The 24,362-nt window shown below is 34.4% G+C and overlaps 1 protein-coding gene across 5 annotated transcripts in view; it reads left to right on the top strand.

Annotated features, from left to right (window-relative positions):
* The first annotated feature begins 9,953 nt into the window (after positions 1-9,953).
* The window catches only part of Irak1bp1 (interleukin 1 receptor associated kinase 1 binding protein 1), a 29,219-nt gene continuing 14,810 nt past the window's right edge, over positions 9,954-24,362 (top strand). For 2 of the 5 annotated variants that reach the window (XM_015506595.2, XM_048796275.1), the window contains exons 1-2: positions 9,958-10,356; positions 23,378-23,443. In XM_015506595.2, the coding sequence (XP_015362081.1) occupies positions 10,042-10,356; positions 23,378-23,443 (381 nt within the window). In that variant the 5' untranslated portion in view covers positions 9,958-10,041. Of the gene's footprint in view, positions 10,357-23,377; positions 23,444-24,362 lie in introns of all 5 variants that reach the window. The other 3 variants (XM_015506596.2, XM_015506597.2, XM_015506598.2) reach the window with 3 other exon arrangements.

The raw sequence follows: 24,362 nt of genomic DNA, 5'->3' as shown, positions 1-24,362 counted from the left end.
GAGAGAGGAGAGAGGAGATGTGTGTGTGTGTGTGTTTGTTAGGGAGGGGGATAGTAGAGGATAGGAAAGGCAGCAGAATACAACAGACACTAGTATGGCAACATGTAAATCAATGGATGTGTAACTGATATGATTCTGCAATCTGTATATGGGGTAAAAATGGGAGTTCATAACCCACTTGAATCAAAGTGTGAAATATGATATATCAAGAACTATGTAATGTTTTGAACAACCAACAATAAAAAATTTAAAGAAAAAACAAGGAGAGAAATGAAGTACAGTAGATGGGGTAGAGAGAGAAGATGGGAGGGGAGGGGAGGGGGGATAGTAGAGGATAGGAAAGGCAGCAGAATACAACAGACCACTAGTTATGGCAGTATGTAAAAACGTGGATGTGTAACCGATGTGATTCTGCAATCTGTATACGGGGGAAAAATGGGAGTTCATAACCCACTTGAATCAAATGTATGAAATATGATATGTCAAGAGCTATGTAATGTTTTGAACAACTAATAATAAAAAAATTAAAACAACAACAACAAAGTCAAGGGATGCTCGAGGTGAATCCCTTTTTTGTTTGTTCATTTGTTTGAGGAAGACCTTTGCCAACACAATAGACTCTTGATGTAGTGCAAATAATCACTGATTATTCAAAGGCAATAAGACAGAATAGAAAGAGCATGTGTAGACTTGCTCTTCCAGGAACCTGAGAAACATGACTTTAAAAACTGTCTGGGTTCTATTTGTTCATCTGTAAAATGAGACTATGTATCTTCAAGCTTCCAAATTCTATATTTTCTTCCCTATAGAATTTTCTCTTACTTTATTTTGTATATCATATTTTTTCTTTGACAATTTTACTAATTTATTTAGCATCTCTCTATATCTTCTTATATCTCTAATGATTGCCCAGATAACCAAGATTTAATTTACCTTATGCATGTTTAAAGAGTTGTAGTTATAATAAATCTTTAAAATATATATATACTTGTAAAAGCACAAGAAATAAAATTTTAAAAATCAATAAATAGGATGGCATCAAATTAAAAAGCTTCTTCACAACAAAAGAAACAATCCAGAGTGTGAAGAAAAAATCTACAGAAAGGGAGAAAATCTTGCCACTTGCTTGTCAGATAGGGCATTAATCTTCAGGATATTTAAAGAACCCAAAAAACTTGACACCACAAAAACAAATAACCCCGTCAATAAATGGGCAAAGGAACTGAACAGACTTTTCCCAAAAGAAGAAATACAAATGGTCAAGAAATAGATGAAAAAAAAATGTTCAACATCACTGGCAATTAGAGAAATACAAATTAAAACTACACTGAGATTTCATCTCAAGCCAGTCAGAATGGGAATTATCAAGAATCCAAGTAATGATAAATTTGGCAAGGATGTGGTGAAAAGGATACACTCACACATTGTTGGGGGGACTACAGATTGGTGCAACCACTCTGGAAAGCAGTATGAAAATTCCTCAAAAAACTAGGAATGGAATCATCATTTGACCCAGTTATCCTATTCCTTAGTATATATCCCAAAATTCAAAATTAGCATACTACATTGCTGCCACATCAATGTTCATAGCAGCACAATTCACAATAGCTAGCTATGGAGCCAACCGAGGTGCCTGTCAACAGATGAATGGATAAAGAAAATATGGCATATATACACAATGGAATATTACTCATCCATAAAAAAATAATTACTTTACGATATATGCCAGTAAATGCATGGATCTGGAGAGTATCACGCTAAGTGCAATAAACCAATCCCCCTAACAAAACAAAGATTGAATGTTTTCATTGATACGTGGAAGCTAAATCACAATAAATGTGGGGGAGGGAAGAAGAGTTTAGTAGATTAGACAAAGAGGAATGCAGGGAAGGGATGGGGGTAGGAATAGGAAAGACAGTAGAATAAGTCTAACAAAATTTTCCTATGTACACACATGAAAATACCTAAGTGAATCCCACCATTGCACCTACCCATGAAAATGGGATCCTAATTAGAATAAGATATATTCTATGCTTGTACAATTTTATCAAAATGGATTCTACTGTCATGTATAACTAAGAAGAACTAATAAAAAGAATTACAAAAAAATTAAACTCAAATTTCAAGAATAAAAAAATGAACTTGTAGAATTTGGAAGCAGAGAAACAATTTATGTAAATAGTTCTTTGATTTTTTATAATTGTATAGGATGTTTCAATACAAATGTGATCATTTATTCTGTTTCTACAGAATAATTTCTCAAGAAATTAAATAAAATTTCCTCCCTAGTCAGTTTATGTGCTGCAATATTCTATAAGCTTGGAAACTAACAGAATTTGGAATTTAAATTTTGGAGGTTAAAATACCTATGGGCAAAACTATCTCCAATCCACTACTTTCAAAGAAACTAATTATCAAAAAGCTGTCTTAACCCAAATGTTTCACAGCTTAAACTTGCAAATTGTCCAACATTTTTATTCTCTTGTATACAAATAATGTACTTCAGTTAGAATATATAGAAAATGTAATTTTATTACAACAAATTGTTTTTATTATTACTACAGTAGCTTAATTTATAAATGAATTCTTCCTTAATTAAATGGACATTTAGTGCTTTGCATAAGCAATTAAAATATTAAGTCATGACATTATGCAACTAAACACATAAAAATCAAGAATAATAAGCCAGATAATACCAAAGCAAATCAGTGATGTGAAGTGAAAAGGGGAGAAAATAATCAAAGTGAGAAAGTATTGAAACTAAAGCTTACCTGAAAAATAGAAGTATCCAAGAGGTCAGTCAAGCATATATACAAAATCAGGTAAGATCTAATCCAGCAACAAAATATAGGGCAGCACAGTCGAACAATATGATAGAATGGGTAGGACAATTTATGTTTATTTTCCCCCAGAGAGCAGAGATGTACTTGAGAATACTTTCTCTGGATGAAGTTATAACTTTCAAGGTGAAGAAATAATTATTAAACTTGGACTCTCTCTATCAAAAGAGGACACAGTAAACAAGCCTGACTGGTGAAAGTCTCCATGGTCCACACTGCACACCCTATGACTGTTATCCTATCCTACCTGTGTCATTTTTGGTACCTGAAGATAAATCTCTGCAACTCATAAGAAAGCAATAAAAAAATCTGGAAATAATAAGAAACATCAAAAAGAGCTATTTAGAGTGTCCAGGATATTTGTGAGATAAGATAGGATATTATCTCACTTCATTTCTGGAAAGTCTGAATCCAATTACTTTTTCTTAAAAAAAAACTCACTGTAGACAATATCAACAAATATTTATCTCTTTCTCCTTTTTCTAGACACCCATTCATGCCTTAACCCTTTGTCTTCTATTTCCAAGTCAAACATTTTCTTTGGAAAGTCACTAATAATCTGATAAACACCAGGTTGAATAGGCCTCTCTCTATCCTTTAATTTTTACTTGTCTGTATCACTAGACATTATGAGTCACTTTCTCTTTTTGACAATTTTACAAACTGTAGTTCTACAACATTGTGCTATCTTAATCTTCTCTTGTCCTTGTGAGCCTTCTTTTCTGCCTCCTTTTATTTTTTTCATTCACTAATATATTTTTCTTAAGAAACTAACTACAAAGTATTATAAAAAAGTTTAAAGTGGTCCACTGCCTCTGGCATCTTTTAAACAAGAACCTTAAGATGCTTGAACCAAATTCAATGAATATCATTCCTCCTCTTTTAACTGTCCAGTTTTTTAGTTTCATTTTATTTAACTAATCACACACAAAAAGAAATCATTTTTACTAAGTAATTAAATTAAACTTCTTGGGGGTATTTTAATATATTTAAATATTATAACTGCTTCTTCTATCTCATGCCTTCCTTTTCAGCTTATTAATATTTCAAAGGCATGTACTATGGTAATAGTTTAGTGAGAGTCTGCAGGTGGGAAACTCCCTTCAGTCTATATCTGAAAATATCTTTACTTTGCCCTCATTTTCCAAATCATAATTTGGAAAATTATGAGACTTTCACCAGACAGCACATCAGAAATCCATCAAAGGTTGAAAATGGTACATCTTGGGACACCAAGCATGACATGAACCAGAGAGCTATTTGCATGCACAGTTACTTAGACCCCCACACCACCCATTAAGTTCACACCAAAACACCTCTCTCAGCTCATACAAAAAGTTATATGAGTAGAGCTCAGAAGATGACAAAGCAAATCTGGGCAACAATCCTTAACTCCTTCACAGCCCAGAAACAAAACAGTGAAAGAAGAGCTGAGCAGAGAGGTGGATTACAAAGTAAACACTCTAACACTCAATACTTCACCACTTGAGGCTTGGAGGAACTGGGAATTTGGTTAGCAGAGCAGAAAATAAAGAAAAGAGTTCCTTGACCCTGATTCCTGATTAGGATGAGGTTAGTGGGGAGAGGTAACAAAAAATTGAAAGAGGAAGAGGAAAAGACCATAAGTTTACTTCCTTAAAAACAAATGGAAAGAAAAACAGACCAAGTTAAATATGTGACAAGGAGCAACAAAGACAGAGAAGGAGATCACAAAATTCAGCTCAAATTTTGGGCAGATGTTTTCTCAGTGGAGTCCTACCAGACATTTAAAGAAGAACTAACACCAATCTTCCTCAAATTGTTGCATAAAACAGAAAGAAAGGGAACACTCCGAAATTCATCCTATGAGGCCAGTATCACCCTGATACTAAAACCAAAGACACATCAAAAAAAGAAAACTACAGACCATTATCCCTGAAGAACACAGATGCAAAAATTTGTAATAGAATGTTAGCAAATCACATTTTAAAACACATTAAGATGATAGTACAGTGGATTTCATCCCAGGGTGCATGGATGGGTCAACATGTAAACCAAGAAATGTAATGGATACAGAAAAAGCCTTTGACAAAATTCAGTACCCACCCATTCATGTTAAAAACACTGAACAAAATGGGTATGGAAGAAACTTACCTCAACATTATAAAGGATATATACAGCAAACCCAAAGTCAACATCATACTGAATGGAGAATAACTGAAAGCATTTCCTCTAAAATCAGGAACAAGAATGTTCACACTTACCACTCCTATTCAATATAGTTCTCGAAACTCTAGCCAGAGCAATCAGCAAGAGAAGAAAATTAAAGGGATACAAATAGGAAAAAAGAAGTCAAAATATCTGTTTGTTCATGACATGATCCTATATGTAAAAGACCCCAAAAAAACCCCACCAGAAGACATCTAGATATGATAAACAAATAGAATGGAAGAAAATCTTTGCCAGCTACTCCTTCAACAGGTGATTAATATCCAGTAGCAGCATATGAGATCAACATACAAAAATGAATAGCTTTCCTATACTCCAATAATGAGTCTGCTGAGAAGGAAATCAGGAAAACTATCCTGTTCATTATAACATCAAAAAAATATTTGGAAATAAATCTAACTAAGGAGGTAAAAGACCCCTAACAAAGAAAACTATGTAACACTGAAGAAAGAAATTGAAGAAGACCTTAGAAGATTAAAAGACCTCCAATGTTCTTAGGCAGAATTAATATTGTCAAAATGATCATATTAACAAAAGCAATATACAGATTCAATACAATCTCCATCAACATATCAATGAAATGCTTCACAGAACTAGGGAAAAACAGTCCAAAATTTCATATGGAAGACTAAAAGACCCAGAATAGCCAAATTAATACTGAGAAAGAAGAGTGATACTGGAGGCATCACAATACCTGATCTCAAATTATACTACAGAGTTATAATAACAAAAGTAGCATGTCACTGGCATCAAAACAGACACATAGACCGATAGAAGACAGAAACAACCTACATGTTATCTGATACTTGACAAATGTGCCAAAAACATATGCTGTAGAAAAGAACCTTTTTTAACAAACGATGCTGGGAAAACTGGATATCCATACATAGAAGAATGAAACTTGACTTTTTAAACCATATTAAGTGGATCTAGGAATTAGACCAAATACTCTACAACTGTTAAAAGAAAACAGGCTCAATACTCTAACATATTGGCACTGTACATATTGACATTGTCCTTAAAAAGACACCTAAATCCTGAGAAATAAAACCAAGAATCAAAAAGTGGGATGGCATTAAATTTAAAAGCTTCTGCACAACAAAAGAAAGAAGGCTGTGAAGAAAAAGCTAATAGAATGGAAGAAAATCTTTGCCAGCTACTTCTTCAACAGGTGATTAATATCCAGAATCTTTTGTATAAAAACATAACACCAAAAAAATTAACAAATGGGTAAAAGAACTAAACACAGATTTCTCAAAAGGAGAAATACAAATGGTCATCAAGTATATGGGGGAAAAAACGTCTAACATCCCTCGTAATCAGAGAAATGCAAATCGAAACCACATTGAGATATTGTCTCACTCCAGTTACAATGACAATCTTCAAGAATACAAATAATAATAAATGCTGACTATGATGGGGGCAAGGTATGCTCACAAATTGTTGGTGGAACTGCAAATTAGCACAACCACTTTGGAAAGTAGTATGGAGATTCCTCAAAAGACTAGGAATGGAACCCCCATATGATACAGCTATCCCACTCCTTGGTATTCACTCAAAAGAACCAAAGTCAGCATACTACAGTGTGAAAGCACTTCAATATTTATAGCAGTGCAATTCACAATAGCCAAGTTTTGGAATCAGCCCAGATGGTCATCAACAGATGAATGAAGAAAATGTGATACACACAAACACAAACACATACACACACAATGGCGTTTTAGTCATAGATAAGAATGAAATTATGGCATTTGCTGATAAAATGGATGGAAATGGACAACACGATGCTAAGTGAAATAAGCCAGACTCAGAAAGTCAAGGGCCGAATGTTTTCTCTCATATGCAGACACTACAGCAAAATAAGCGGGGAAAGGTGGTGGGGTAATCCAATGAAAACAGAAGAGAGATCAGTGGAGTAAAGGAAGGGAATAGAGGAAAGAGAAGAGGGATGGGAAAAGGGAGAAACTACAGAATGAAATTGACCAAATAATGCTATGTACCTGTATGAATATACCACAACAAATTTCACATTTATGTATATCTATAAAGCACCAATTTTTAAAAAAACAGTAACTAAATAGAAGGAGGAAGATCAGTAAAGTGGATGAAGGGGAACAGGCAGAGGAAAGAGGAAAAGGAAAGAGGAAGTAGGGGGGACTGAAATGAAGCAAATTATATTTTATGTGTGTATGATTTTTCCAAAATGAATCCTATTGAGTATCATACACTAATAAAAACATTTTTAAAATAAAAGACACATATATTATGGCACTCAGGGGGAAAAAAGTCATATGAGCAGTAAGGGTTACTGTATGACCACATAGAGGAGGAAAAAACTCAACTTTTATGGATACATTATGGATAGGATGGTTTGTCATACAGGTTCAGAAATGGAAAGCAGCTGTGAGGGGTAACGAGAGGAAAAACTTTCCCAAATGTTGAAGCTTTGAATTCTGCACACACATAGAGATCTGCTTTGTGTGGAACTCCACAAATTCCTTAAAGCGAAGAGTTATACAAGTCAGCTTTGTATTCTTCATTATCTACTCTTAACAGACAATTCTCTTAGTTTTAAGATAACGTAAAATTTAGTCAAGGTTATTATGCAAAAAAGGAATTTATGATAAGGATACAGTGATTCTTTTATAAAAATTCAAGGACAGGAATAAATACAGGTCTAAGGAAATTCTAAAACTGGAGACTTTTCCCATATCATCTTTGTACCTCCCTGAATATACAATTTGCTTTCTCTCTTCTTTATACATTGATATTTTCTACATCTCCAGGAAAAATGTATGTGAAAAATGGCCTCTATCATAGATGGATGAAGACACCACACACAATACATAAATAAAGCACCGATTTTTTAAAAAATACATAAATAAAGCACATAATACATAAATAAAGCACCAATTTAAAAAACAGTAACTAAATAGAAGGAAGATCAGTAAAGCGGATGAAGGGGAACACACACACACACACATTATTGATCCAACCAACTTGGTAGAGTCATTCTTTATTCAGAATGGTTGCTAGGGGCTCAGCCTTGACCCAGATAACTAGGTCATTGTGAGATTAAAAAAATAAATAAACAATAATTCTCATTAATTCTCCCCTGAAAAATCTGAATCTTCTTAGGTATATCTGTTTTTATTTATTATATAGTTCTGTCGACAATCCATCCTTCTTTAAAACTTACCTTTATCTTTTCTTCTCCATTCTGACTCTATTATTTGCCAAAATGATAGTTCAAAAGATATATATTTTACCGTGATTAAATTCACATTTCTTTACCAGTGAGGATAAACTTTTTCTCATGACGTAGGGCTATCAGTATTTTTGCTCTTTTGGATTGCAGGTACTGAATTGTGTCCTTTCCCAAAATTCACATGCTGAAGTGTCAACCCCAATACTGTATTTAGAGACAAAGCCTTTACAGAAGTAAGTAATGTCATAAAACAGGCAAGGTCATTTGAAGGCAGATGTTTGCAAACCAAAGTGAAAGATCTCCGAAGAAACCAAACCTGCTGATATAATGACCTTGGACTTCTATCCTCCAGAATTGTAAGAAAATAAATTTGTGTTGTGTAAGCTTCAAAGTCAGTCTGTGGTATCATCTTTGACTTTGTCATGTCAGCCCAAACATATTAGCAGTTTACCTCTGTATTTCTTTTTTTTTCTTTAGATTTGTTTCTTCAGGTAATAGCACTCTAATTTTAAGGCCTTAGCCTTTCATACATGATGAATGCTACAAATATTTTTCCAATTTATTTCCCTTTCTCCTTCAACTTCTTCTTTTTGGCTTTACTTAGTCATTTTAAAATTTGCAAGCCAAATTTTTCAGACTTTTCTTTTATTGCTGCTGCATTTGAAATTATGCTTGAGATCGCCCTTCTCATCCTCAGAGTTATATTTATCTACATGTTTTTCCAGTTCTATTTTTTTCCTTTTTGGTCACTCAAATGTTATTTTCAGTGTATAATGTAAGATATAGCAATGTTTTAACATAGCTAACCAATTCCCTATATCATTTACTCAATCATTTTCCACTGATTTGAAATCTTTTAGCATAGCCTAAATATACTTCAAACTTCTGTTGCTTTTTGCTTATAATGATCATTCATTCAATAATTCATTTTGGAGACTATATTCTCCCACAATCACCATTGGGGAAAACGAATTTTCTAAGTTTAAGAAAAATCTTGGATGTCTTCAAGTGTGGGAAAAAAAAAGATTTTTCTTTTTTCTTTTTTTTTTTGGATTAGGGAAAGCTTTTAAAGTGAGTTTTAAGTTTTTCATCATATGTTTTCATCTAATAAAAATATTTTATCAAATGAAGGGCAGGTACCATCGGATTTGTCAAATTATCATACTAATAAAAGAAAAATGATAAACTACATGAGGACTGTTATTTGGCTTTTTCAGATTCCTTTAAGAGAGCGTTCTAATCTTTTATTATCACTATTATTATATATTATTAACACCCCCCCCCTCCCATTCTCTTGATAAAATTTCAACAGTAATGAAGGGTGAGTCACAAGACTGTTTTCACAATGATTACTGCTTAGTGGTAAGAAAAGGACCCACCCAATGGTGGGGCCTTGGAAGAAGGGGAAATTCTTCCAAGAATTTCCAACAGAAACACGGGCGCAGTCCCGCAAAGCCCGTTCCCCACTTCCACCACTCCCCCCCACCCCGGGAGCGGAAGGCTGAGGGAGGACGCCTAAGTTGTGTGGAAAGGCGGAGCTAACTGAGAGGGAGGCCACAGAAAAAGTGCACTCAGATTTTTGAAGGTCGTAGAGTGAACATCTTAACTATCTCTAGATGCTCAGCCAAAGCCTCAGAAAGAAAACGCAGGAAGATTTTCTATCAGGCGTGCGGAATTCCGGGGAAAAGCTCGGCCCCACCCTACCCCGGCATCCTTTGCGCGGTGCACTCTTCCGGTCGGCCGCCGTCAGCCCGGAGTTGCCATGGAAACCCAGAGGCCCTAGTGATGTCGCTGCAGCGGCCTCCTCCGTCGAGCGTGTTCGTAGAACTGGTTCCTTGGGCTGATCGGGGCCAGGAAAACAATTTGATCACTGGCGGAGAAACGCGGCCCAATGTCTGCCGCCCCTTTTCCTCAACACAGGCCCAAGCCGCGACCCGCGAAGTGCACGTCAGCGGCACTGCGGAGGTGTCTGCTAGTCCTGACCGGGCACAAGTGGCAGTGCGAGTGAGCAGCACCAAGGAGGCAGCGTCGGAGGCTAAGAAAAGTGTTGGCCGTCGCCTAGACTACATCATGCAGTGTCTCCAGCAGCAGGGATTGCAGGTGAGAGTTCAGCAGAGCGGAAACTTCCAGCCTCACGGCACAAAGGGATGGGTGGATGGTTGGGCCCTGACAGAACACTGGTGGGGATGCGGGTGTGGAGATTCTTGGGCGTTTGGAAAGCCTTCGATGCATCATATTTGAAGGCACCACGACCTAGCCAAGTGAATCTTTTTGACCTTTTCATGTTCTAGATGAAAGCAATTCTTGGCCTCAGTAAACTTGCCAAAAAAAAAAATGCAGATTGGGTAGGTTTTTATCTGGTGATTTTGTTTTTACATTTGATGAAATGTTAAAACTTGCAATATTAGATGTAAATACTTGGCTAAGTAGAAAGCTGGGCCCTAAGTTTGCTTTTCTTTTTCTTCCCCCGCCCCCCTTTTTTCTTTTTTGTCATTTTTACTTTATCATGGAACTGGCAAATAAGACGTGACCTGCTTCCTCCGAAGCATGTTAAAGTTTTGTAATGTGTGGTTCTTCAATATTTTTTTTTTGTAAACAGTATTGCAGGGGGTGAAAAGGTAGCACCCATTTTAAGTTTATAAAAACTCCCTCCAAAATTCTTCAACATTCTTAGTTTTAACTTTTTTTTATAGAACAGTTAAACCAGTGTATTCTGGATGTGACATATGTGAAATACCTCTACTTAACAGAGATGCCCATGAGACAAATCACCTAATAAATCTTGCCTTAAAGCCCACTCCTAAGAAAAAAATGAGCCAGCTTTATTTTATCCATACAACAACCCTGTTAATCATGTTTTAATATCCCCATTTTCTAGATTAAATGAAGGTAAGTAATGCTCTGAACTTTAGCATAGCAGTATTTGAACTTCTGTGTTCTGAAATCAAAATCTAGGTTGCATCCAACTATCCCAGGCTCCAGATAATTAGAATGAAAGAAAATCGGAAACCATAGACATCAACTGTTTCAGCTTCATTATTTTACAAAGTACTTGGATTCTAAAGAACAAAGATCTTACTTTATGCAGAGTAACATTGAGTTTGTAAAAGTGCAGTCATTCTTGCTTCCAGTCTATTGCTAGAAATACCATAACCCTGAAAAGCAAGTCTGTATTTTAATAAGGAAAATATGGTTATATTGCATTTACAAAAATAAGAGTTATTAAGTCATTTAGGAAAAAATTCTCAAAAGAGATTTATGATTTAGAAGAATTCAAATGCTAATTCTAAATAATGTGAATAAAATGGGCTTACTATATAGAAAAATGTTTCTTAAAAACCTGCTGTCAGTGCCATAATCTTGTTTGAATTAAGTCATTTACATAAAATATAAACTGGGCCCATGTGTCTCTAACTTCTAATATGTAAAACAAAATAAATTACTAAGTCTAGTTTAGAGTAATTACGTTAAGATTCAATGTTTAAGACAAGACAAAGGATAGTAATCTCCCAAATTATCTCTGTTAATGAAGGAAGGCAATCATATAGATGATTTGTTCAATAAATAATAAATTAAAATCATTTATATTACTTTTCAGGATGAATTACTTGCATTCATAAAGTCCTTATTCATTTTAAACTTGAGAATATTGGGTTGTAAGTTTTATAAATATCATACCCCTACTTAAAAGGCTCCTCATACTTTTAAACTCTTTTGCTTAATATATGGAACTTAACTCTCTTCATTTCCTGTCATCTTTCTTTCCTCTCTTTGTCTAGCTAACTTTTTCCCCCTCTTTCCCCAGGCCAAGCACACCTTTTGGCATTCCTTTCCCAGTATAACACAAGTCTCTATTATATGATACTCTACTCCTTAATAAAATGTATCACCCTGTGTAACTCTTGATTTACTTGTCTGTATATATTAAACCTCCCCAAAGCAAAGGGCTTTTTTGCATTCATGAGTTGTGTTCATGTGCACCACATAGGTATACATAGTCAAGGGGCAAGGCAGTTTACTGGAGCCTCTTTTATAAGGGCAATTTGTTGAAGAGTCACAAATAAAACAGACTAATATAAGTATGTATGTAATAGAGTAAGAAAGAAAACAATGTTCATTGTACTTGAGGAGTTTCAGTAAGATCTCATAAAAGAAGTGACACTTCTGTCAAATATTAAACAATAATTGAAGGGAAAGCTTTCCTGTTCCTCATTAGAACTCAGCAAACATATATGTTCTGAGCACTATAAGCAGTTCAGAATGGCTAGGACACAGAAGACCTGGGGGACATAAAGGAGAATCGGAGGTAAGATTGATGAAGAAAGCTAGAGGCAGAACATGGAGGAAACTTTGTGTGCCCTACTGAAGAGTTTAGATATTATTAATTATTATTGCTGGGCCTTTTACAAATGCTATTTCATTTAGCATTCCTACCCTATAAAATTAGTACTAAAATTGCTGTTTTACAGATGAGAACTCTCAGGACCAGAGCGATTGTTCACATCTGGGAAGTGGCAGAGTTTAAACTCCAAGAACTTTGATCTCAAAGCCCATGCTCTTGACTACTAAAGTATGTTGCTACTTTATTCTGTTGGCAGTGGGTGATTGAGCAGATGATACTGATCACCCCCACATTTATCTGTTGGCATTTCACATTTGTCTGTTGGCATTTCACATTTGTATGCATGCAGGCCCAACTTCTGTCTGCCAACATATGTGAATTATTTGCCTGAAAATGAAAGTTTTCCCTGGCTACCAGAATTTATTCTGCCTGCATGTGAGGCCAGATAATAATGCTTGGAAATTAATTCCTAACCCCTCATCCTAACAGCCTTCAATTGAAGGCTTAAATGAAACTGGAATGACTGAGGAGACCCCAGCTTCCTTACTCCTTGAGTAGAAAAACTTGGAGGCATGTGTTCTACCCCAGTTGCAGGGTTTTTCTATAGGATTAAATTTGAGTTACCCATAGTAGTAATTTCCTTGACAATGGCTTATTTTCCTTCTCTCTCTTCCCACTCTGGTGTTCTATGGGATCGTATTCAAAATCACCTATACTCAAATCTTTGTCCCAGAATCTGGTCCTGGAGTCACCCAATTTAAGACAGAGAATAATGGAACAGATAGAACATATATATTAACAGTAGTTTTTTATTATTAAGAATGGTAAAAAAATGATGTACTTATAGCTAAATATTTATATAAATCCTTAATTAATGTTCTTTGGACATTAACTGCTATATATATATATAGTGTATATTTATATATATATTTGATATATATATAATCTGTATATATCTATATGGAATATAGATATATATATACTTGAAGGTTGATGAAAAATTACACTCTAGGAAAATAAGTTATACCACAACCTTGCATGGCAGGCAGTATTATGTTTCTTAATTTTGTTAATTCAGTAAGTCTAAAAAATTATTCTGTTACTTTTTTTTTAACATTTGAAGTTAAACTTTTTTCATATTAGTTTCCAGGTACTTTCCTATTTTTCCATTGTTTTTTCTTGGTTAGTTTAGAAGAACCTTAAAATTATGATTGTTCAGAGTTTATGTCTATCATATATTGCAAAAGTTTTCTCCCAGTTTCTTATTTATCATATAATTTAGCTTATACTTGTGAATATTCAAAATTTTGAATTTTTATTTACCCAAATTCATTCATCTTTTCTGTATGTTTTCTGATTTCAATGTAATGCTTATTGGGTCCTTCCTAAGCGTGATGTCATATAGCCATTAATTGATATGTCTGAAATATTAAGGGACCCTTGAAAATGCATTAAATGTTATGTTTTATTTTTACCTTGGTATAAGAATAAGAGTTTTGTAAATAACTGTACTGAGACAAAGTATTGAATTCTGTCATTCCCTTATTGTATTTGCAGGAACCTATCTTAAACTGCCTTTACTAATAAAAAAATATTTCTTTACCTAACTGAAAAGTTGTAATATGAGTAATCAAGTATAATATGGTCAAGACTCTATTTTGATGTAGTTCCCTTGGCTTCATCTGCATCTTCCTGCATGATACAAAATGACTGCAACAATCTGAAGCCTTACATCAAATACTATATCTTAAAAAGACAATTGTGCTTATTAATGTATCCATGTTAAAAAAAAAAAAAAAAAAACCTGCAATTCACTCTAACTGGATAATTTAAACTTGTCTTTGTGGCCAGGGAAATGCAGTAGACCAGTTTAGATTGGATATCTGTCCATCTTTTAACCTAATCCTGGGGCAAGTCAGACATGATATCAAGGCAATAAAGACTTATGGGGGTGTCTCTGAATCATAGGACTTCTGCTCTGAAAGAGTAGGGAAAAATATACGATATGAGGATTCCATATTGCCTTTTTTGCCTGTTGCTTTAAAATGTTCCAGATTATTGTTTTTTTGCAGTCTTCAGATGTTCTGGAATTGGGTTATATTAGTAGCACACTATTTAAATTATTAACATCTTTATAAAATCTTTGAGGGAGAATTCTGACCTCGTTATTGTTCCCCTGAAATGATTTCCTATCTGCAAGGAGTGGTACATGTTAAATGGCAAAATGGGAATACAATCAGAAATTCCAGATAGTGGGAAATCCTATAGGACAAATAAGACTTCTCTGTTCATATTTTACATTATATTTATATGTTCATTTTAGGATAATTGCCGATTTTGCAGTATTGTGTCCTAGTCCATTTATTCAGTTATTTTTTCTGTAAAGTTTTATGGTTTTCTTCATGTTTGCCTTTTTATGAAAACAACTGGCTATTAATGTTATTCTCATATTGACCAATTCATTGTATTTATATATAAAAGTGCTTAATTGGGAAAACGTAATGAATTATGCTTGTATAATTCAATATTTTTTAGGTTTACCTGGTATTGGCATGGTTTCTCAATATTGGCACTGTTAACATTTTGTATCATCTAATTCTTTGTCATCCGGGGCTATGCATTGATGTTCAGCAACATTCCTGGCCCATAACCATAGGGTAACCAAAATGTGCCTATTTACTTTAAACTGATTTTCTCATGTCTTAGGAACCTCCTCACTTCCAGACTAACGGGAACACTTGGTCACTTTGTCTATCTACTACGTAATGGCAGTGTGCGTTTCTTCCTACATTGTGATAATCAGAAATGTTCTACACATTGGCAATGTCTCCTGGAGGACAAAATCATCCTCTGGTTGAGAACCACTTATAGACATACAACTTATAGATATACAAGAGATCTCATACTCTCCATGGAAGCCCACCAGCTAAATGGGAATATAACTATAGGAAACAGACTCAGGTTTATTTTTATTTCTTTTTTATTGGTTGTTCAAAACATTACAAAGCTCTTGACATATCATATTTCATACATTTGATTCAAGTGGGTTATGAACTCCCATTTTTACCCCAAATACAGATTGCAGAATCACATCGGTTACACATCCACATTTTTACATAATGCCATACTAGTAACTGTTGTATTCTGCTACCTTTCCTATCCTCTACTATCCCCGCTCCCCTCCAGACTCAGGTTTATATAGCATGCTACAGCAAAGAATGCATCCCAAAGGACTTTAGGAATATTTCAGAACTGAGGAGTAAGTTGGAGTCTTTTAATAGGTTTTAGACTGATGCTAAATTGTTCTAAGAAGGATCAGTGAAACAAGGGCAACATGGTAATTGGCTATTTTATTATTTTTTTCCCCAATAGGAAATCCAGAGAATTAAAGTTGGGCTAGAGCTACCTTCAGTTAAAGCTCAATAATCAAGCAGTAAAGGTTGCAAGTTGCGAATGCAGTTAGGTTCTTTTCAATTAGAAACTTAGAAACTGTAATTCTGTTAAAAACTTTGGGTTCTTTCTGTATTTTCTTGGAAGCATTGTTTATATTCTCCTTAGACCTTCTTAGTGATTGCCAACAGGCAATTTTCACTTCCCCATTCCCTATATCATTTGTATTTTCAAAATTTAGTAAATATGGGGTTATATTAATAAGAAAGATAGCTATTTTATATAGATTGCTTTCAAAATTTCTCAAGCTTCCCTTTATGAATCACTGGGCTAAATGAAGTAACTGTTTTACTGCTTCTAAGAATTTTTTCTTTTTCAGAGAGAAAAATGCTAGGGCCTAAAGTAAAGAAAGGATGGTCTTTTCTGTAATACTCCAATGTCCATGTGCAAGAAATGAATGACAGCTCACACCTTAGATAAAAATTTGTTCAAGATGGAACTTAAGTGTAAATGTTAAGCAAGTGGCATCATTGCTTATTATCAGAGTAGGAATCTGAGTATTTCTTCCAGTGCATCTTGGTTTGGGAGTCACTAAGAAAACACAAGCAATCAAGCACTGGATAAAGCAACACTTTACTCACATTAAGAACAAACAGCAAAATCAACTTCAGTAGTAAGTATCAATCTCCCACAGTCAGCAAATCCCTCCACAGGGGAATTGGCCAGCATGTCTATCTCTTCTGCTGCTATAAAAAAGACCCCATCCTTTCCCCAGTGGGGACAGCTATAGCAATGGAGTTGTCTAGGCGCCATGTAATACACACACTTAATAGAACAAAGGATTCCACATTAAGCCTGAAATAGGGAAAGATTCCCATGCAAGGCAATAAACTCAGTGCCCAACATAAGCTATGAGGATACTTTATCTCTTACAAGGAAGTGTTCTAAGATCTAGATCCAAGGTCTAGATCCAAGTTCTAGACCACAGGCAGCTGAGAAGGGACTTAAGACCTGAATGAACAAGACTGTCTTTCCCAGCAGTAAAATATGAAACTTTTAGGAGAAAGTAAAAGAAAAAAATCTATGTGACCTTAAGTTTGAAGATGAGTTTTTAGATTTATTACCAAAAGCATAATCCATAAACTAAAAAAAAAAAGATAAATTGTACCTTATCACTTTTTAAAAATTGCTTTGTGAAAAACAGTGTTAGGGAGCTGGGAATGTAGCTCAGTTGGTAGAGCACTTGCCTAGCATGTACAATGCTCTGGGTTCAATCCCTAGCACCACTAAAAAAGAAATAAAGAAAAAAACTCTTAGAAAAATGAAAAGACAATCTAAGTCTAGGAGAAAATATCTGTAAATTACATATCTGACAAAGAACTTCAAGAATATACACACACACACACACACACACATATATATAACTTATTCAACAATAATACAAACAGCTCAATAAAATTCACAAAAAGATATACACAGACATTTCTTCAAAGACATACAAAAGGCAAATATATACATGAAAATATGGTTCAGTATTACTTTTCATTAGGGAAATGTAAATTAAAACCACAATGATATATCACTGTGTACCTATTAGAACCCAATATGATGGTACCAAATGCTGAAGAGGATGTAGAGCAATAGTAGTTCTCAATCAGTCATTGCTGGTGAAATTGCAAAATGATGTATTCTTTGGAAGATAGTCTTATAGTTTCTTATAAAGTTAAATGTAGACTTATCATAGAAACAAGCACCTCTGATAATTTATCCAAGTGAATTGAAAATTTATGTCCATATGAAAATCTTCACTTGAATGTTAATAGCACCTTTATTTGTAATTTCTAAAACTGGAAGCAACCAAGATGTTTCTCATCAGCAAATAGATAAACAGTATGATATATCTATGCAAAAGAATATTATTCAGCAATAAAAAGTACAGAAATCAATTTATAGAACATCATGAGTGAAACTTACATGTATATTGCTAAGTGAAAACAACCAACCCCAAAAGGATTCCATTCATGTGATTCTGGAAAAGGCAAAACTGTGGAGACAAATCAGATCAGTGATTGATAGGGATTGTTGGAGAAGCAAGTGGTTGACTGTAAAGGGGATACACAGAGGAAACTTTAAAGTGAAAGAATTATTATTCATGGTACTGGCATGGTGGATATATAATTTCATGCATTTGTCAAAAACCATAGAGTTGTAGATCACAAAGAGTGAACATTAACATATGTGAAGTAGAAAAAAAGGCATTAAACAGGCTGTAAGAGGATCAATCCAAAAGTAGATTTCAGAGTGTGACACATAAACCTAACTCTATTATAAATGAATGGCATTACTACACTGAAAGTGTTGTGGGAAGGAAGGGAGTAGCCTTGGAAAATGGTGGTTTTTACTGGAAATTCTGAGATAAAAATGAAAAGCACATAAACCCTATACTCTAGTTGGTAAATTTGTTTTCCAAGGGGGTGTACATTAACAATTCTGAATCTGCTTTACACATATACTAGCATTGAATAAATAAGTGGATGGTGCGTGGTGAGGACCAGGTTTCTCAGTATTAAAGATAGGAGAGTTATAATGACCTCTCTGATTCTGACTTAGAGCTGAAAAAATCAGCAGGAACCCATGTTTACCTTCCTAAAGATGGAAAGATATAGAAACAATCCTAGATATGTATGTATGTATGCATTAGGATACATCATCTAGCTCTTCCACTAAAGAGGGCCTAGAAGGAATAACTCTTAAGTGGTAGTAAACAGTTGTAGCATTAAGATTTTGGTCCTAAATCCCAATCTCAGAAGGTACTTTGCTTCTTGAAGAAATAGTCAGGTTTAGAGCTGGGGCAGGAAAAGTACATGAGCCTGACATACTGTACCAGAAAGTAAAAAGAAGTGCTCAAAAAATAAAGGATAGATGTATGTCAAAGGTCTATAGGTTCCAACTTCAATCCTAAAGTCTGTATTTATTGAGTATGGAGTGCACTTAATGTCTTGCCTCTAATTAATAAAGTATAGAAAGAAAAAAAATAGTAACTTTATAATGAAGGAACCTGGCAATACTTCCTTAACCAAGTGACCAAGGTTAACATCATGAGTAATGTAGATATGTTGTAATGAAAAAGGCATTTTACTTCTATCATATTCTTTCCTAAGATAATCTCAGTCTAACCACAAGAAAAATGCAAAACAAACCAAATTAAGGTTTGTAAAATATATGACCAAAACTTTCAAGATCATGAAAACGGGAAGACTGAGAAACTGTTACAGATCAAAAGAGATGAATTAATGTAATATAGTATCATGGATTTGATCCTGGAATAGTAAAAAGGACACTAGTGTAAAAACTTATGAAATCTAAATAAAGTTTGGGCCTTAGTTAATGGTAATGCACCAATGTTGGCCAAATCCATTATAATAACTTTTTTTTTCTTTTAGTACTGGGAATTGAACCCAGGAGTGCTTTACCACTGAGCCACATCCCCAGTCCTTTTTTATTGAGACAGGCTCTCGAAGGTTGCTGAGGCTGGCCCCAAACTTGCAGTCCTCCTACCTCAGCCTCCCACATTGCTGGAATTATAGGTGCGCACCACTGTGCCTGGCTGTCAAAATAATTTAAGATAATAAGATCAGAGAAGTCTGAAACTGATGTATATGACATTCTATACCAGCTTAGCAACTTTTTTTCCCCCTTCTTTTTTGCTACTGAGTATTGAACCCAGGGATGTTTAACCACTCAGGTCAGCCATGTTCCTAGCACTTTTTATTTTATTTGGGATCTGGCTAAATTGCTTGGGGCCTCACTAACATGCTAAAGCTGGTCTCAACCTGTGATCCTCCTACCTCAGCCTTTTCTTTAAATTTAATATTATCCCAACGAAAAAGTCTATTTTAAAAAGGCTGAGAACAGAATGTAGGATATATTTATGAAAAAGTCTAGCCAGGCTTGGTGGTACACACCCATAATCCCTGTAGTTTGGGAGACTGAGACAGGAAGATCTCCAGTTCAAGGCCAGCCTCAGAAAATTAGAGAGGCCCTATGCAAACAAGTCCAACCCTGTCTCAAAATAAAAAAAATAGGGCTGGGGATGTGGCTCAGTGGTTAAGCTCCCTGGGTTAAATCCCCAGTACCACAAAAAAACAAACAGTAAAATATAGACATTGATCTAGATATATTTATATGCACTGATAGATGGTTTAGTAAAATTTTTACTAAAATATTAATAGTAATAGGGTTTGGGGATATTACTTTTTGTCTTTTTCTCTAGTATTAGATTTTCTTTAATTAACATGTTTATATTTTTTAAATAACACTATTAAAAATAAGATTTTCTTTCCAGCTTCCTTTCCTAAAAGTGTTTCTATAATAAATTTTTAATCAGAAGTTTTATATGTATGAAGTAGAGAAAAAAATGAAAAAAGTGATATCAAAGGTGGACCAAAAGTATATTTACATATCATAAAAGAATATTAAACGACAGAAAAATAACTTGTTAACATCAGTGAAAAAACTGATTATAAGCCATATATGTGTATGCACACAGTTCTTTTTCATACTTATCTTTGTTCTAAATTTTCAACAATGAACAGGTATTACTGTTTTAATTTTAAAAATTCACATTAATATTTTCATGGGAGTGACAGATAACAGAGCTACAATTGGAACTTCAGTTCATATACCAGATTAAAGCTTTTAGAATTTTTCTGGATAATATCAATTGCTTATACTTAGTTTATATTTTAAACTTTAGATACAGCCATCTTCCTTACAACTTGCAATTATTATTTGACATAATAATTATTATATATTTATTTAACATATATTTTGAAAGATACAAAGAATTTTATAAAATGTTATACTTGTTCCCAAGGATGAATTTTAAAACTTTTTTGAAAACTAAATAATAAATTTAACTTTTTTATTAGAATTATGTACCAGTATTAACCTAGAGAATCAAAAAAAGTTTTAATATTACTTTTCTAAAAATAAACAGACCCAAGTTCACTGTTTTAGAAAAAAAAAAAATTTAATTGGCGTAAACATCAGGAATTTGTTTTCTGTTTTGGAGGCTGGAAGTCTGAAATAAGAATGCTAGCATGGTCAGATTCTGGTGAAGGGGGTCTTTCCTGGTGCCTGAGAGATCAAGTTCCCTTGAGTCTCAGTCTCATGGAATTAATATCATAAGACTAGGACTCCACCTTCCTGACCTAATTAATTCCCAAAGGCCCCATCTCCAGTTAACATCACATTGAAGGTTATAGCTTCAACATAAGAATTTTGAGAAGACAATTTGATTCAAACCTTTACATCCCTGTCCCTTGCACTCACCACAAAATTCATAACCTTATCACATGCAAAATACATTCATACTGTTCCAATGATCTCCAGAGTCTAACTTATTCCAGTATTAACTCTGAAGTGGTCATCTAAATATCATCTAAATCACTTGTGAATCTAGACAAGTAATGTACTTCCAAAATACAATGGTGAGATGGGAATATGAAAAACATTCCTTATACTCCAAAAAGGAGAAATAAGAAAAATGGAAAGGGTGAGAGTTTCCAAGGAACTCCAAAACCTAGCAAGGCAAATTCCATTAGACCTTAAGGCTTGAGAATGATTTTCTTTAGTTCCATAATCTGTCCTCTAAGACCTTAGAGTAGAAGTGTCACCCCCACAGTTCTACATGGGGTGGGGGGTGGGGGTCCTTCTCCTGGTGGCTCTGAATAGTGATCCTGCCTCCAAGGCTTTAGGAGGAGTTTATCTGACCTGTTGAAACTGAGGTATGGCCTTAATGATCTGAATCACATTGGGCATAATTTTTCCCTTTTTTATTTTTTTAGGATAATGTGTTGTTGTTGTTGTTTTGTTGTTGTTGTTTTGGTACTGGGGATCAAACCCAAGGTGCATTACTACTGAGCTGTATCTCCAGCCCTTTATATTTTTTATTTTGAGACAGATTCTTATCACATTGCTGAGAACCTTGCCAAGTTGCTGAGACTGGCCTTGAAACTTGTGATCCTTCTGCTTCAGCTTCAGAAACATTTTTATCATAATAGTATAACATCTACTTTGCTGAGTGGCTTTTTTTGTCAAGTACTTTACATACAGCTTAAATTTTCATAGCAATTTTATGTGATATACATAAAATATATTCTACATTCTGTTCTCAGTCTTTTTATTTGTGTGTGTGTGTTTTTGTTGTTTGAAATTTTTTTTTATTTTTTATTTGTTTTAATTAGTTACACATGACAGTACAATGATCTTGACATATCATACATTTGAATCAGATGGGATATAATTTCTAATTTTTCTGAGTGTACAGGTTGCAGAATTACATTGGTCATGCAGTCACGTATATACCCACAGCAATAATAATGTCTATTTTATTCTGCTGTTCTTCCATTACCCCCTACCCCTCCCCTCCCCTCCCATCACTTCTCTCTACCCAATCTAATGTGACCCACTTCTTTTTTTTTCTCACATCATCATACCCGAATTCTGTATAACGTAGGGGGTCTCCTTCCCTCTTCCATGCAATTCCCCTTCTCCCTCCTTTGCCCTCCCACCTCTCTTCCCTATCTAGAGGTAATTTTCTTCTCATGCTCTTCCTCCCTACCCCATTTTGAGTTACCTCCCTTATATCAGAGAAAACATTCGTCTCAGCCTTTTTAAACTAAACTAGATATTAACCTGATTTTATAAATTTAGAAACTGAGGCTCAAAAAAATTGAGTAAATTGCTGGGCGCTATAGTGCACACCTGTAATACCAGAGGCTCAGGAGAGGGAGGCAGAAGGATCGAGAGTCCAAAGCCAGCCTCAGCAAAAGTGAGGCTCTAAGCAACTCAGTGAAACCTTGTCTCTAAATAAAATTCACAATAGAGGTGGGAATGTGACTTAGTGGTCAAGTGCCCCTAAGTTCAATCCCCAGAGTTAAAAAAAAAAAAAAAAAAATGGTAACTTGGCCAAAAGGTACAAATAATAGTTATTCAGTAAGTTTATGCTACTTATAAATTTTTTGTGCATTATTTATAAGTAAATTTTAAAAATACTGAGACTCCTCTGACATTAAATATGTTATGCAGTGTGTACAAACAGTTCCTCATATTATGCTGCCCTACGTTCATACTTTCTTTATATTCTACAAATATATAATTATGATCAAATTTTAAGCAAATATTTGTAGGTTTCTTAATTTATTTTGTGTCACTTTTAGGACAGTTTTAAAATATCAGGCAATACAGGGTTTTTTGTGGGTTTTTTTTTTTTTATTCTTATGTCTTCCTGATTTTCATAAGTTCAGGTTTCTGGTTTATGCCTTAGAGCAATTATATTTAATAGCCACACACTTAGTAATCATCCTCTTGTACTTTCTGTTTCAGGCAGAAAATGTAACTGTGACAAAGGATTTTAGAAGAGTGGAAAATGCTTATCACATGGAAGCAGAAGTATGTACTTAGCAAATAACTGGAAACAGCATGATTTTGTGGAGACAACTTGTCATTTAGTTTTATTTTTGCAAAAAAATATACCAGAGACATGCTTCTCGTAGTTTTGATAAAAGATTATTTTTCTCAAAATAATTTTTGATGTTATATAGATGATCTTTTAAATATATTTAATGAGATTTAAGAGAAGTTATTTAAAATGCAATAAAAATAGCAACAGGGAAATAGCAGTTAAATACCACCTGAATAAACTTTTAGTAAAATTATTGCCTGGTGAGCAGGAAATACTACAGGAAAGAAATTTCTCTTAGATAAAGAGTAAATGAATAGGGAGGGGAAGAATAGAAATTCAGTGGATTAGATAAAGGGGAATGAAGGAAAAGGGAGGGTCTAGGAATAAGAAAGACAAGGGAATGAATCTAACATGAATTTCCTATGTATATATATGAATACATCATAGTGAATCCCCACATCAGGTACATCTACAAGACTGGGATCTAATTAGAATAAGACATACTTCATGTTTGTATAAATATCTTAAAATATACTCTACTGTCGTGTATAACTAAAAAGAACAAGTAAAATTTAAAAAGAGTAAATGAAAAAAGTCATAAAGGATTGAAACACATTTTAACATTCTTTTATTCCACAATGCAACTTAACTGTGTTTTAATAAGTATTATTTGGAAATAAAAACTGCTTTTCCTTTACACAAATTAAAAAAAAAGGGGGGGGCTAGGGATATAGCTCAGTGGTTGAGCACTTGCCTGTGAGGCTCTGGGTTCAGTGTCTAGCACCACACACACACACACACACACACACACACACACAAAGAGGGAATCATTTAAGTATACTTAATTGATGATAACATTATTTAGAGCCTACAACTGTCTCAGCTTTTTACTTTCCTTTAAAGTGT

This window comes from Marmota marmota, unplaced genomic scaffold, assembly GCF_001458135.2.
Source record: "Marmota marmota marmota unplaced genomic scaffold, marMar, whole genome shotgun sequence".
NCBI classification, from domain to species: Eukaryota; Metazoa; Chordata; class Mammalia; order Rodentia; family Sciuridae; genus Marmota; species Marmota marmota.
This window is presented reverse-complemented; position numbering and strand designations above follow the sequence as displayed.